A 16,884-nucleotide genomic window follows, 5' to 3' on the forward strand; every position below is an offset into this window, starting at 1 on the left:
ATGTATAGTATAAATAGTTTTCCCCCCTCATCAATCTACACATAATACCCCATAATGACAAAGCAAAAACAGGTTTTCAAACATTTTTGGAAATAAACTGATAAGTATTCAGACGCTTTACTCAGTACTTTGTTGAAGCACCTTTGGCAGCGATTGCTGTGTTGGGTCTTCTTGGGTATGACGCTACAAGCTTGACACACCTGTATTTGTGGTTTCCTGCAGATCCTCTCAAACTCTGTAAGGTTGGATGGGGAGCGTCGCTACACAGCTATTCTCACGTCTCAAGAGATGTTAGATCGGGTTCAAGTCCGGCCTGAGTGCCACTCAAGGACATTGAGAGACTTGAGAGGTTGTTGACCTGTTGGAAGGTGAACCATACCATCGCCCCAGTCTCAGGTCCTGAGTGCTCTGGAGCAGATTTTCATCAAGGATCTATATAAAATATTGAACAAAAATATAAACGCAACATGCAACCATTTCATTGATTTTACTGAATTACAGTTCATATTAGGAAATCAGTCAATTGAAATAAATTCATTAGGCCTTAATATATGGATTTCACATGACTGGGAATACAGATATGGGTCTCAGGATCTTGTCACGATAATGTTGTGCGTTGAAATTGCCAACGATAAAATTCAATTGTGTTCGCTGTCTGTAGCTTATGCCTGCCCTTACCATAACCCCACCGCCACCATGAGGCACTCTGTTCACAATGTTGACATCAGTAAACTTCTCACCCACAAGACGCCATATACTTGGTCTGCGGTTGTGAGGCCTGTTGGACATGCTGCCAAATTCTCTAAACGACATTGGCCTCCAACAGTAGAGAAATTAACATTCAATTCTCTGGTGGACATTCCTGCAGTCAGCATGCCAATTTCACGCTTCTTCAACTTGAGACATCTGTGGCATTTTGTTGTGACAAAACTGCACATTTTAGAGTGCTCTTTTATTGTGCTGATGAGTTCTGACTTTATACTTGAAATACTGTTAATTATCAGGTATCCTATTGAAATATTGAGTGCCATAGGCTGGTTTCTACACCAGAAGTGAATGGTTATCTGTAGGAGGAATGTATATGGGGGAGGCAATTAAGCTTGGAATGTATTGAGTAAAGGAAAGGCAATCACGTGTGCAGGCACTGATAAGAGTGGAGAGATGTGGTTTAGTGAGGAATGGAGGGCCGAGGTCAGGTCATGTTAAGGGATAAGAAACCGGTTATTGCTCGCATCACTTAACTTCCTGCCTAGCAATAAATATGTAATGTTCAGAGAGAAGGAGACTCCACCGAAATTGGGGTATATATACTACCAAATATGTATTTGTCTGTTCGATCCTTTGGGTGATTAAACTTGGTTGGAGCTTTTATAGTGTCCGTCAGTTTCTTACTCTGTTATTTAGAACCTAACAGTGCCTAGCACAAGGTGCACCTGTGTAAGGATCATGCTGTTTAATCAGCTTCTTGATGTGCCACACCTGTCCTGTGGATTATCTTGGCAATGGAGAAATGCTCAATAACAGGGATGCAAAACAAATTGTCCTACAACATTTGAGAGAAATAAGCTTTTTGTGTAATTGGAACATTTTCTGGGATCTTTTATTTCAGCTCATGAAACATATACTTACATTTACATTTACATTTAAGTCATTTAGCAGACGCTCTTATCCAGAGCGACTTACAAATTGGTGCGTTCACCTTAAGACATCCAGTGGAACAGCCACTTTACAATAGTGCATCTAAATCTTTTAAGGGGGGTGAGAAAGATTACTTTATCCTATCCTAGGTATTCCTGAAAGAGGTGGGGTTTCAGGTGTCTCCGGAAGGTGGTGATTGACTCCGCTGTCCTGGCGTCGTGAGGGAGTTTGTTCCACCATTGGGGGGCCAGAGCAGCGAACAGTTTTGACTGGGCTGCGCGGGAACTGTACTTCCTCAGTGGTAGGGAGGCGAGCAGGCCAGAGGTGGATGAACGCAGTGCCCTTGTTTGGGTGTAGGGCCTGATCAGAGCCTGGAGGTACTGAGGTGCCGTTCCCCTCACAGCTCCGTAGGCAAGCACCATGGTCTTGTAGCGGATGCGAGCTTCAACTGGAAGCCAGTGGAGAGAGCGGAGGAGCGGGGTGACGTGAGAGAACTTGGGAAGGTTGAACACCAGACGGGCTGCGGCGTTCTGGATGAGTTGTAGGGGTTTAATGGCACAGGCAGGGAGCCCAGCCAACAGCGAGTTGCAGTAATCCAGACGGGAGATGACAAGTGCCTGGATTAGGACCTGCGCTGCTTCCTGTGTGAGGCAGGGTCTTACTCTGCGGATGTTGTAGAGCATGAACCTACAAGAACGGGCCACCGCCTTGATGTTAGTTGAGAACGACAGGGTGTTGTCCAGGATCACGCCAAGGTTCTTAGCGCTCTGGGAGGAGGACACAATGGAGTTGTCAACCGTGATGGCGAGATCATGGAACGGGCAGTCCTTCCCCGGGAGGAAGAGCAGCTCCGTCTTGCCGAGGTTCAGCTTGAGGTGGTGATCCGTCATCCACACTGATATGTCTGCCAGACATGCAGAGATGCGATTCGCCACCTGGTCATCAGAAGGGGGAAAGGAGAAGATTAATTGTGTGTCGTCTGCATAGCAATGATAGGAGAGACCATGTGAGGTTATGACAGAGCCAAGTGACTTGGTGTATAGCGAGAATAGGAGAGGGCCTAGAACAGAGCCCTGGGGGACGCCAGTGGTGAGAGCGCGTGGTGAGGAGACAGATTCTCGCCACGCCACCTGGTAGGAGCGATCTGTCAGGTAGGACGCAATCCAAGCGTGGGCCGCGCCGGAGATGCCCAACTCGGAGAGGGTGGAGAGGAGGATCTGATGGTTCACAGTATCGAAGGCAGCCGATAGGTCTAGAAGGATGAGAGCAGAGGAGAGAGAGTTAGCTTTAGCAGTGCGGAGGGCCTCCGTGATACAGAGAAGAGCAGTCTCAGTTGAATGACTAGCCTTGAAACCTGACTGATTTGGATCAAGAAGGTCATTCTGAGAGAGATAGCGGGAGAGCTGGCCAAGGACGGCACGTTCAAGAGTTTTGGAGAGAAAAGAAAGAAGGGATACTGGTCTGTAGTTGTTGACATCGGAGGGATCGAGTGTAGGTTTTTTTCAGAAGGGGTGCAACTCTCGCTCTCTTGAAGACAGAAGGGACGTAGCCAGCGGTCAGGGATGAGTTGATGAGCGAGGTGAGGTAAGGGAGAAGGTCTCCGGAAATGGTCTGGAGAAGAGAGGAGGGAATAGGGTCAAGCGGGCAGGTTGTTGGGCGGCCGGCCGTCACAAGACGCAAGATTTCATCTGGAGAGAGAGGGAGAAAGAGGTCAGAGCACAGGGTAGGGCAGTGTGAGCAGAACCAGCGGTGTCGTTTGACTTAGCAAACGAGGATCGGATGTCGTCGACCTTCTTTTCAAAATGGTTGACGAAGTCATCTGCAGAGAGGGAGGAGGGGGGGGGAGGAGGATTCAGGAGGGAGGAGAAGGTGGCAAAGAGCTTCCTAGGGTTAGAGGCAGATGCTTGGACTTTAGAGTGGTAGAAAGTGGCTTTAGCAGCAGAGACAGAAGAGGAAAATGTAGAGAGGAGGGAGTGAAAGGATGCCAGGTCCGCAGGGAGGCGAGTTTTCCTCCATTTCCGCTCGGCTGCCCGGAGCCCTGTTCTGTGAGCTCGCAATGAGTCGTCGAGCCACGGAGCAGGAGGGGAGGACCGAGCCGGCCTGGAGGATAGGGGACATACTTTACATGTTGCGTTTATATTTTTGTTCATTGGATATATACTGTATTTCTCAGCCCGTCTCGCTCACTATTACAACCCTTTATGTCCATTCATGCCCCGTCACTCTTCACTGAACCTCTATCTCCCCATCTCTTTCTATGTGTAAATGAAACACAGTAAATGTATGAATTTCTCTGTTAATGGAATTCAGTTTCTTGAGTACTCGCTATAATTATTTTACATTTACATTTACATTTAAGTCATTTAGCAGACGCTCTTATCCAGAGCGACTTACAAATTGGTGCGTTCACCTTAAGACATCCAGTGGAACAGCCACTTTAAATAGTGCATCTAAATCTTTTAAGGGGGGGGGGGGGTGAGAAGGACTTTATCCTATCCTAGGTATTCCTGAAAGAGGTGGGGTTTCAGGTGTCTCTGGAAGGTGGTGATTGACTCCGCTGTCCTGGCGTCGTGAGGGAGTTTGTTCCACCATTGGGGGGCCAGAGCAGCGAACAGTTTTGACTGGGCTGCGCGGGAACTGTACTTCCTCAGTGGTAGGGAGGCGAGCAGGCCAGAGGTGGATGAACGCAGTGCCCTTGTTTGGGTGTAGGGCCTGATCAGAGCCTGGAGGTACTGAGGTGCCGTTCCCCTCACAGCTCTGTAGGCAAGCACCATGGTCTTGTAGCGGATGCGAGCTTCAACTGGAAGCCAGTGGAGAGAGCGGAGGAGCGGGGTGACGTATTACATAATGACATTGGTGAGGTGGAAAGACTAATATTTAAAATATTCACTTTAATGTGAATATTTGGTCATTTTGTCTTAGCTATAATTAAATATTTACTTTGTTCTTAGGCTAAGGCACACATAACCTTTTCTGCTTTTCATATTTCATGAACCTGCTTGAAATAGTTGACAGTTTGTTTATTAATGCAGCTGAGAAGAGTCTGTAAATGTAACGTATACGCAGGGAGTCAGGAAGCAAGTGCAGAAGGTGAGTTTAATAATGAAACATGAAGAAAATACAAAACAGGGGACGTGTACTGAACATAACCAAAACCAATACTGCCCGATGACTGAAGCTACTGAGGGCTAGATGAAGGGAGAGTAATCAGGGTGGTGATGAAGTCCAGGTGTGCTTAACGATGGGGAGTAGATGTGCGCAATGATGGTTTCCAGGTGTGCGCAATGTGGGTTGCCAGGGCTGGTGGGTAGCAGACTGGCGATTTCTAGCGCCGGATGGAGGGAACAGGAGTAGGCGTTACTGTAAATGGCGTTCATTGACTTGAATTAATACTGTTACATATGAAGAATCATCTGACTGCGTGGTTGTATGTCGACGACTAAAACCCACTGTGTGTTTGATTAGACAAGTGACTTTGGCACAGATGTGGCAAAGTTTACACAAAGGAATGTTCTCTTTAATTGTGCGCTCCCCTGCTACAAGGTATTTGAGGCATGATGGGTCATCGTCCGTTGTAGCGTTTTAATAAGTTGGCCAGGAGGACGGCCCCGAGGGCGAGGAGCGGGCCGGTCCAGATGGCGGAGATGGAAATCCCGGATGATGTTGGGGTCCAGGATGTCCACCACTGGGACCCAAGACCGCTCCTCAGGACCTCAGTCCACCAGGTACTGGAGCCGACCCCCACGACGTCAGGATTCCTTCGATGTCCAGGGGAGGCGGAATCGGGGGACGGCATCAGGGGGGGACCAGGAACCACTGGCCAGGGTGGTGATGAAGTCCAGGTGTGCTTAACAATGGGGAGCAGGTGTGCGCAATGATGTTTGCCAGGTGTGCGAAATGTTGTTTACCTGGACCGGTGATTAGTGGATCGGCAACGTCGAGCGCCGAATGGAGGAAGCAGGAGTAGGCGTGACAGTAAATGGTGTTCATTAACTTTAATTTATTCTGTTAAATATTAGGATCGGTATTTATTTTAAAATCTGACTGTGGTTGTATGACGACGACTAAAAACCCCACTGTGTGTTTGATTAGACAAGTGATTATGGCACAACAGATGCGGCAAATTTTACAAAAAGGAATGTTCTCTTTTTTTTTGTGCGCCCCCCCGCCACAAGGTATTTGAGGCATGATGGGTAATTTAGAGGTGTCTGTCTTGGCATTTTAATAAGATGACAACATCATTATTTCTGTAAAGATGTTACACACAAATAACCTGTGTGTATGTTTGGAATTTCTCTCTGCATTTCACACATTTGTTCTTTATCTGAAAATTGCCATTGACGTCCAAGAAATCAAAACCCTCACATGTCCTCTGTTCAAAGCCTCCCTGTTGTTTCCCTCCCTCTAAAGCAGTTGGGGCAGTTGAGAATTCACACCATGTACCACCCCAATTCACACAGTGTACCACAATGTACTGAAACAAAAGAACTAGGCAAAAAAACAGTCTTGTCTGGTGGTAATAACGGCCTAAGCAGAAACCCTTGGATTAGGCTGGTCTGCCGCCCTGCATACATTCACTTCATCAAAGCCTCCCCTGAATCTCAAGAAGAAGCGTCAAGATTACAGTCCCAAACTTTGTTCTTGCCAGCCAGGTATGGCTGCTCGATGTCATGGGGAGACAGAGAGATGTTCCCGCAACGTTTTATCCATGCAACTGATTATTTTAATGAAGGCAGATTCCAGGCGGTGACACCGGGGCATCACACTAAACACTTAGAATGACTGAAGAGAGTAGAAGGCAAAAGAGAACACTTAAGATTTTAAGATAATTGGCTAAATGCTGACCACTTGACAATGCACAGGACCTGACCGCTTCATGTCAGAGAACCCTGAGAGGAGCAGATACAGGAGTGGATAACTAATGTCAGAGAATGCTAAAATGGGGCAGGGAATGTGCTGAACACTGAAGGAGGAATTGAAATGAGTGAGCAACCAGACATCGTTGGCATTCTAGGGCGGTGCTTACTTTCCTGGCGGACAAGCCCTTTGACATTTTGATTGAGGGCCGCTTCCTTCCTCATACTGTGTGCCACAAGGATCCCAGCTGTCACAGGAGCACTGCACGGGTTACAAGGCTCATGACTCCACTTCACCCTGTGGCCTCCTGGGTCAGAAGATGCTTTTCTATGGCAGCCAGGCCAGACTGACAGAGAAAGAGGCAAAGGCAGCCAGGTCAGTTTGACAGAGGCTGAGACAGAGGCAGTGACATCTGAACATGTGGAGGAGAGGAAGAAGGAAGGGGATTGATGTATAATGTAGCAGGCTGAGTGACAGAGCATATTGCAACATTTGTAAAAGTCTGGTCATTTAGTTGTGAAGTCAGACATGCTCAGCCTGTGAGTAAGAGCCATTATCCTGGGAGGGAGAATAGAAATGTAGGTTTGACTGGGCTGTAGTTTGACTTTCAGGTCTAATGGAGGGATCCGCCAGGTTTAGATGGACAGTTGAAGTCATAATCAGAAAATGACCATTATCAGAAAAGCTACATAACCTTGGACCCCATGTTAAGAGTAAAACACCTTACTATACATGTGAAAGGAGGCTGCTGTTTAGCTCTCTCTTATCCTTTTTACACTGAGCCAAACCGAGCTGAGACAAGCCAATTGGTACTGAGCTGGCCTGTTTACGCATACGACATAGTTGCTGGAACCGTGCTGGAAAGTGTGTCAAAATAACATTTCAGAACCAGTACGGTTCGGTTTGTCCCTATAGTGTGAAATAGATATTTCTCATACACGCACAAACACACACACATGCTTAGCTGTAAGCAGGAGCTCTTCTCATAAATGGTGTAAAATGTGTTTTCACTCTCTCCTCTTTCTCTCCCCACATATCTCTTTCTCTCTCCCTTTGTGGTAGGTGATATTCGAGGCCATATCCATACAGGGCCATCCAGGGTTCATCGCGGTGGACGAAGTCCGAGTATTGGCCCACCCGTGCCGTAAGTGACCCGCCATGACTAGCCCACCGAGCATCATCTGGTCTCACAATCGCGTGCGTGTGTAGTTTGGGGTGGGGACACAGACTGAGAGGGTTGGAGGGAGGACGAGACAGATTGCGGAGCACAGAATAAGTTACAAAGTCAGGGCCTTCATCATTCATATCTGACAGACCTCTTTGCCTCACATCTTTGGATTTCTCAAAGGCACTCTGTGTCCTCGACATGTGTCCTCTTCTTTCTTTCTAGCTCTCTGTCCCCAGACTTAGAGTTTTCCCCAAGAATTAGGACAGAGCACATAGCTACTTGTGCCAAATTCAAATAACAGTAGGAAGGGAATGTCTTGAGGTTAAAATAATCTAGTCTGTCTTCTTCTTCAATGGGGATATTAACGTAAAGATATATTCTCGTATTGAAATATCAATGAATACACTATTTCCAGGCACGGTGAAAATGAGATTAGGAAATCAGCTGAGCTCAATGCCATTTCAATGACACACAGAGCAGCCTCAATGCACTGAGCAGATGAGGGACGGCAATTCTAGGGAAGAAAATATGACCTGAAGTGATTTTCAATCGAAAAGGAAAACACTGATTTTTATGTCGTGCATTTGTATTCTTTATTCCGCACGTAACTCAGCTTTCCCCTTGACCTCAATGCATGATTCACATGAACGTCAAACTTGATATTGTTAGAGTCAAAGAGTTCATATATGCTGATGCATGTCTCTGTAGCTGGTAGCTAGCCAACTGCTTCTCAACCACCACCAACAAGCAGCACTCACCTGGGTGATGCCCCGGCAGCCATTGAGGCGGCGAATAGCTCACTGCACGTTGGCCAGAGTCCAAAGTAGCTTGTAGTACTCCCAAGCATCTGCACTCGTCCTCTGCCATCTCAGTTGTCCTTTCTTGGCTCTTACTTCAGACTTCTCCATTCATCCTCAACCTCACTTTCAAATCAAAACATCCAGCTAACCAGCTATTAGCCAGTTAGCTAGCCCTACCAACCACATAACCAACTGACTTTTTTGACAGTTTTGAAACGTGGTGCTGGTTTGACAATTGTAATGACATACACTGTTCATTATTTAAAACATATACAGTACCTGTCAAAAGTTTGGAGCCACCTACTCATTCAAGGTTTTTCTTTATTTTTACTATTTTCTAAATTGTAGAATAATAGTGAAGACGTCAATACTATGAAATAACACATATGGAATCATGTAGTAACCAAAAAAGTGTTAAACAAATCAAAATATATTTTATATTTCAGATTCTTCAAGTAGACACCCTTTGCCTTGCTGGCAACTTTCCACACTTGTGGCATTCTCTCAACTAGCTAAACCTGTAATGCTTTTCCAACAGTCTTGAAGGATATACTGAGCACTTGTTGGCTGCTTTTCCTTCACTCTGCGGACCAACTCATCCCAAACCATCTCAATTAGGTCAGGTGATGGTGGAGGCCAGATCATCTGATGCATCACTCTCCTTCTTGGTCGAATAGCCCTTACCCACCCTGGAGGTGTTTTGGATCATTGCCCTGTTGAAAACAAATGATAGTCCCACTAAGCACAAACCAGATGGGATGGCGTATCGCTGCAGAATGCTGTGGTAGCCATTCTGGTTAAGTGTGCATTGAATTTTAAATAAATAACAGACAGTGGCACCAGCGAAGCACCCCCACAACATCACACCTCCTCCTCCATGCTTCACGGTGGAAACCACACATGCAGCGATCATCCGTTCACCTACTCTGCGTCTCACAAAGACACGGTGGTTGGAATTAAAAATCTCACATTTGGACTCTTCAGATCAAAAGACAGATTTCCACCGGTATAATGTCCATTGCACATGTTTCTTGGCCCAAGCAAGTTTTTCTTCTTTTTGGTGTCCTTTAGTAGTGTTTTCTTTGCAGCAATTCAACCATGAAGGCCTGATTCACGCGGTTTCCTCTGAACAGTTGATGTTGAGATGTCTGTTACTCGATGAAGCATTTATTTGGGCTGCCATTTCTGAGGCTGGTAACTCGAATGAACGTATCCTCTGCAGCAGAGGTACAGTGGGGAGAACAAGTACCGTAATTGCTGGACTATAAGCCGCTACTTTATTCCCACGCTTTGAACCTCGCGGTTTATACAATGACGTGGCTAATTTATGGATTTTTCCCGCTTTCACAAGATTCATGCCGCCAAAAAACTGAGCATCTGGATTTTTGTTTTAGATTCCATCTCTCACAGTTGAAGTGTACCTATGATAAAAATTACAGACCTCTACATGCTTTGTAAGTAGGAAAACCTGCAAAATCAGCAGTGTATCAAATACTTGTTCTCCCCACTGTAACTCTGGGTCTTCCTTTCCTATGGTGGTCGTCATGAGAGCCAGTTACATCATAGCGCTTGATGGTCTTTGCAACAGCACTTGAAGAAACTTCTTGAAATGTTCTGTATTGACTGACCTACATGTCTTAAAGTAATGATGGACTGTCGTTTCTCTTTGCTTATTTGAGCTGTACTTGCTATAATATGGACTTGGTATTTTACCAAATAGGGCTTGTGTATACTACCCCTTCCTTGTTACCCCAACCTTGTTCATTCTTAGATGCATTAAGGAGGAAATACATTTTACAAATTAACTTTTAACAAGGCACACCTGTTAATTTAAATGCATTCCATGTGATTACCTCATGAAGCTGGTTGAGAGAATGCCAAGATTGTACAAAGCACAAGCAAGGCAAAATGTGATCACTTTGAAGAATCTCAAATAGAAAATATATTTTGATTTGTTTAACACTTTTTTGGTTACTACTTAATTCCATGTGTGTTATTTCATAGTTTTGATGTCTTCACTATTATTCTACAATGTAGAAAATAGTACAAATAAAGAAAAACTCTTGAGTAGGTGTGAGTAGGTGTGCCCAAACCATTGACTGGTACTGTGTATATATATAAAAAAATCTATAAAAAACAACTAAATATGACTAATATTTACAAAAATGTACAGGAGCAATTCTCGATGCTGCTTTTATGGCCCTGTGGCAACCCTAAAAAAATATTTGAGTATATGACACAGTTTCTTGACCCGTGTAGGGAAAGCACCTCACTTCCTGCGGCTGCAGAATGTGGAGGTGAACGTGGGCCAGAACGCCACCTTCCAGTGTACTGCTGGGGGGAAGTGGTCCCAACACGACCAACTGTGGCTACAGGTGAGTCCCTCCCCTTCGTTCCACTATAGTTGTCATCCAGCTTGTCCCTCTCACTTTAACGATATTATCATTAATTTGAAAAATAACAGACGGCAGCCCTGCCTGAGTGATCGGGCTAGAGAAATAAGGCTGTATCACAACCGGCCGTGATTGGGAGACCCATAGGGCGGCTCACAATTGGACCAGCGTCATCCGGGTTTGGCCTCATCAGTGATGTAGAATACACAGGGCATTTTATTTGATCTTTGTTGCAGTGTTATGAGTGACCTCGCCCTTGTGAAAGGACACATACAGTATGTTCCAGTTCCTTGCTGTACTTGCACACACACTGTAATGGTATAATCTCTATGGGGATATCCATACAATCTGTGCGCTGAGTAGAAAGTGTTGTTTTAATATGGACGACTGCCTCTCTCTCAGCCATCACTGTACTTCACTAGCAAATGTTTGTGTCTTGTAGTAATGGCATTTGTAATGGAAAGTAGTACCCAGGGCAAAAAAAAGGCTTAAGGACATGATCGAATAAATTACTTTTTGGGAGATTGTTATAGTCGAGTTGATACCACAAGGAAAAGTGCTGTGAAATGGAAAGTCACAGAAATGTATCTGAAAACGTTGCAGGGTATCTGACAAACATTAACCATACTGTGAGTTTCTTTGGTTATCAGATTTGAATGACCATCCTTTTTTACCATAACAATGTGAGAAATACTGTGTGCACATGTGTTAGTAAGCAAGTGTCTGTCTGGCCATCTCTCTGCAGCAGTGGAACGGTAAAGATACAGCCCTCATGGTGACGCGGGTGGTGAACCACCGACGTTTCTCAGCCACCGTCAGTGTCGGGGATACGTCCCAGAGGAGCACCAGCCGCTACCGCTGCGTCATCCGCTCCGATGGCGGCTCCGGGGTTTCCAACTACGCTGAGCTCATCGTCAAAGGTATGGCTGACATACTAACGGCTTACCTGCTACTGGATAAAAGCTAGCAGATAAAAGCTAGCGGCTAACAGCTAGGCTAGGCTAACGCTAGGCTACGATAATACCAGCCTATTAGCAGTCGGTCAAAACTCCGCTGGGGTCCTCCAGTCATTATCCGAGCGGCCAACCCCTCACTATTTCAGCCACCATCAGCAGCAGCAGTGTTATGTTCAACTGTCTCCCCATTCTCCCACTTACTTATTCACACTAACATCGCCTTGAACATAAACAAAGCAAACTTATTGGTTAAGGGAGTGGAAAACAAGGCTTGCTTCACAAATAGCGTAGAATGCTAGGTGGTCATTTGTTACTGTTGGAAGGGTTGGTGGGCACTCTCTGTCTCCGCTCTCTTCTGAGAAAAATAAGATACTTGGTAGGGCACTGTCACCTCTTCTCATCACTTCTCTTCTCAGAAAGGGAGGACTCCTCCCCTCTTGTCTAAATTCAGCCCGTGACGGTTCCTGCCCCGGCTGGTTTGCCTATCCAAACAAACCTTTAATGCTGATATTTACCCACTAATGTGGGGCTTTGATTCCCACTCACTGCCCATATGTATGTGGAAAGGGGCGAACTGCCGCTGCCTAGCAGAAGCTGGCATCGAATCACCACTGTGATGCATCTGGAAGTGAGGAGACTCCGCCTAACCTTGAGTTGTTCCTGCACCTGGCTTCTTGGCTCGGGCCTTCAGGCTTATAGCCAAGGGCCTTTGTAGTGCATCATGCCTGAATCGGTGCACCTCGGCTGGACTGGAGGCTACTCAAATCCAGGCTGGCTGCTGTGTCCACTGGTCTCACCCATGGTGTTTAATTAGCGTCCTTGGTGTTTGAGAGTAGATTAGCTGATTGTTCTGATTAATGACCTGCACAAGTGACCCTCTCAGCCACTAGTCTGTACGGATCAGCAGTCACAATGTCTCAGTCCATAACTGCCCCTACCCCTTCTTTTGAAGAAATCTGTAGGAATTGGATAGTTATGATAAGCAAAAGGGTGATGTTAATTGTCAAGTGATTTAGAGCTGGAAAATAAGGTGAATAGGTTCTTCCAGTTATGTATTGATAGGAATTAATCTAGTAGCCTTTCCTACAGTCAAATGACCTAGTGGCCTCATGGGTGGAATGTTATTAATATTTTTCATAATTTCATAATGAATAAACATTATTTTTTTAAACGCAGAAGATCCAGTGCTTCTACGTTAGACTAAAGGTAGATGGTGAAAGTCAAACTGGGCTAAGTGAGTGTTTGGTTAGATTGTTAGCAGAGAGATGTGTTTGGTGTTGGCTGTTTTTGATTGGATGTTGAGCTGAGAACAGGAGCCATCAGCACCATCTGTCTCTCCTCATCATTGCACTCCTCCTGGGCCCTTGTGTGTGTGTGTGTGTGTGTGTGTGTGTGTGTGTGTGCACGCTCATTTGTGTGCGTGCCAGGGAGGGTTTGTCTCTGTGCTGTCTCTGCTGGCAGCTCAGGTGTTCAAAGACACTGGCATAAGCCAGGGGAATTCTGAGGTGCCAAGGCATTGCGGATATAAAACAAGAGAGAGCCCTGCGGGGGGGGGGGGGGGGGTCTGGCCCTGTTATGATATTGCAAAGCTTTATTAGTCAGCTGTATTAGTTTGTGTGTCCTGATTTTAATGATAACATGAGAATCATGACACTAATATGAGTCAGAGGGTTGGGGCAGATTGCAATTTGAAGCAAACTGTTTACATATTATCCTGAATTTCCGGGGTCATCAGATACAATACTTTTACAGCATAGATACAGAATATTAGTGCCTACATTATTTGTAATATATATATAATAGTTGGAATAGGATTGAATACCTGTTTATTGACTAAAAAGTGGTCGAACCATGGCTTAGCCCTAGTGGAACTATGACTTAATAAACAGAGGCCTTTTGGGCAGGTGCCTTTTATGTTCCAGACAGTGCATTCTCAATTCCCTATCAACATGTCATTGGCTGGATCTATGGGTCTCTTAACCTGTTGCTTCTACTCGGGACGCTTGCGTCCCAACTAGAGCTCTGGAAATGCAAATGCGCTACGCTAAATGCTAATAGTATTAGTTAAAACTCAAAAGTTCATTAAAATACACATGCAGGGTATCGAATTAAAGCTACACTCGTTGTGAATCCAGGCAACAAGTCAGATTTTTAAAATGCTTTTCGGCGAAAGCATGAGAAGCTATTATCTGATAGCATGTAACACCCAAAAAGACCCACAGGGGACGTAAACAAAATAATTAGCATTTCGGCGTTACACAAACCGCACAATAAAATATAAAACATTCATTACCTTTCACCATCTTCTTTGTTGGCACTCCTAGATGTCCCATAAACACTATTTGGGTCTTTATTTCGATTAAATCGGTCCATATAAAGCCTAGATATTGTTATATGTAGACTGTGTGATAAACGAAAAAAACATAGTTTCAAAACGTAACGTCATTTTTTAAAATTCAAAAAGTCGACGATAAACTTTCACAAAACACTTCGAAATACGTTTGTAATGCAACTTTAGGTATTAGTAAATGTTAATAAGCGATAAAATTCATCAGGAGGCGATGTAAAGATCATTAGCTGTCCGTCTGGAAAAATGTCCGGCTAGAAACTCAACGAAAATATCCGGTCCTAGACCATAGGAGATACGGTGCCCTGCATGTGTTTGACCAAGAAAAAACTCGAAGGGAAATGACAAGACTCTAGACACCGTGTGGAAGCTGTAGGTACTGCAACCTCAGTCAATTAATTGTGGTTCACCTTTATCAATTGGTTCAAGTAGCGCATGGATATATTTTCCCATTTTCAGTGATCAGTTTTTCCTGTGCTTTTCGATGTAAATGCCGTTCTGGTAAAGCCACAGCAGTGATTTAACCAGTTTTATAAACGTCTGAGTGTTTTCTATCCACACAGACTAAGCAAATGCATATACTATATTCCTGGCATGAGTAGCAGGGCGCTGAAATGTTGCGCGATTTTTAACAGAATGTTCAAAAAAGTAGAGGGTCGACTTAAGAGGTTAAGGCTGAGGAAAAAGCAGGGAATTACAGGTATTGGAAGAGGTTAGAACAGTGAGGTTTAGAAATAGGGCCCTCGCTGCCTGTCCCAGGCTATTAATAACCTCCGCTACTGGAATAGTGGTTCGAGTCAGGGATCAGGTGAAGGGTTGGAGGAGGAAAGGAGGGGTAGAGAGATTGAAGGTGGAGAATACAGGGGTGTAAGAATGGATATGGAGAGATGGACATGCATGGATGTTCATAGTGCTACATGGTGGATATCCATCGATATGTTATGTATTCCAATTTGTTGTGGCTAACGTTAGCTAGGTGGCTAACACTCATTAGCTATGTGGCTAATGTTAGCTAGTCTAGGGGTTATGGTTCAGGTTAGCGTTAATGAGTTAGCTTAAATGGTTAAGGTTAGGGGAAGGGTTAGCTAACATGCTAAGTAGTGGTAAAGTAAAAATAAAAAAAGTAAAAAATAGGAAGTAGTTGCAAAAGTTGTCGAACACACAACCTTTGAGTTGCTAGACTTTCGCGCGGTATACATTGACGTATTCACCCCGACCAACCACCCTCCTTTTGTATTTGCCGTAAAGGGGAACTCATTGTCCTCAAGAAATACTGCCGACATTGATGGAAGCCAAACGTGAGTTGGCTTGGGGGTGTGGTTTGAAGTGGGTGTTTCTTGGGTATTCACTGTTCTGTTACCAATGGTAGTTAGGATAGGTGATATCTGAAAAAACAAACTTATACTATGTTGAGGTTTGAACAGGTCAGACGAAACCTACCTAATTCAGGTCTCCCCATCGACAACCATTTGTGAGCAGGCAAGAGGTGAGGCTGAAGGTAAGGTCTTTGCCAGCACCCTATTTATGGCCATGACAGCGCAGATCAGCTCCTGGCTCCTCATCAAAGATACTGGTTGGTCACGTACAACCACACACACAGAGCACTGATTACATTCTCAATGGTGGATATTATTAGCACGGTGGAAACAACCTGATTTCTTCATTCACCTTTCTATTTCCCTTCAGAAATCAGGATATGTGAAGTGAAATAGAATGGGCAACGCAGCGATCAGGTTGGTTCCACCAGGTTAGTTTATGCAGGTGAATTGGGACAAAACTCAAAACTGTTTTGACCTTTGACCAGGTCAAATGTCACCAACCTGATTCAAGTGTCATCCCTGTTCTATTTACAGGAATGCTCACAGCGAGGGCATGCCTGCGTGATGCTGAGGGTCCCCTTGCTGGCATTCTCTATGTTCCATGTTTGGCTGCAAAATGGACATTTCTCGAACGAATGCAGAAGGCAATCATCATAAACAATGTACTTCCTCATCTTATGAGGTGGTGTTGACTGGGAGGGCCTGTGACAGAGTCATACAATAGACAGCCAAGTGGTAAATTGCAATTTGATATAAAAAAAAAGACAAAGTGTTTTGATAATGCACTTTACAACCAAAATAATACTTGTATCTGCTTGGCTGGCTAATTAACCTACTAGTTTAGCAAAACCTTTCACATAACACACATTACTGTTGTTGATGAAGCCATCTGTGTCATCAGGGCAGTAACACGGGTCAAGCTAATTCTCTGCTTTACAGACACTGACTGCAGCTGCAGATTAGATTAGGTTCAGCCCAGTGACGATGTTACGGTTTGTTGCTCCTAGTTCACTGTATTAGTCAGACTCAGACTTGAGTAAGTCTCCAAACTCCATTTTAGATGAGACTGACTTTATGACCAAAATTATCCTAATTATATTTTGTAGTCAAGAATATATGTTGTTAATTCATATTGATGCCACACAGGCCATTTTTAAAGGGATTAGTTGTTTTTTAGGGGCAGTCACTCTTTAAGTAACCTTCTGTCTTATTTTTTTATTAGATTTTTTATTTCACCTTTATTAGGCCAGTTGAGAACAAGTTCTCATTTACAACTGCAACCTGGCCAAGATAAAGCATAGCAGTGTGACAAAAAACAACAACGCAGAGTTACACATGGGATAAACAAAAGTATAGTCAATAACACAATAGAAAAATCTGTGTAAAGTGTGTGCAAATGGAGTAAG

The 16,884-nt window shown here is 44.6% G+C and overlaps 1 protein-coding gene across 3 annotated transcripts in view; it reads left to right on the forward strand.

Annotated features, from left to right (window-relative positions):
* The window catches only part of ptprt (protein tyrosine phosphatase receptor type T), a 413,934-nt gene that overhangs the window by 143,768 nt on the left and 253,282 nt on the right, over positions 1-16,884 (forward strand). For all 3 annotated transcript variants that reach the window (XM_029682684.2, XM_065001673.1, XM_065001674.1), the window contains exons 4-6: positions 7,558-7,639; positions 10,723-10,838; positions 11,602-11,776. In XM_029682684.2, the coding sequence (XP_029538544.2) occupies positions 7,558-7,639; positions 10,723-10,838; positions 11,602-11,776 (373 nt within the window). The remainder of the gene's footprint in view (positions 1-7,557; positions 7,640-10,722; positions 10,839-11,601; positions 11,777-16,884) is intronic.

This window comes from Oncorhynchus nerka, linkage group LG15 (assembly GCF_034236695.1).
Source record: "Oncorhynchus nerka isolate Pitt River linkage group LG15, Oner_Uvic_2.0, whole genome shotgun sequence".
Taxonomy (NCBI): Eukaryota; Metazoa; Chordata; class Actinopteri; order Salmoniformes; family Salmonidae; genus Oncorhynchus; species Oncorhynchus nerka.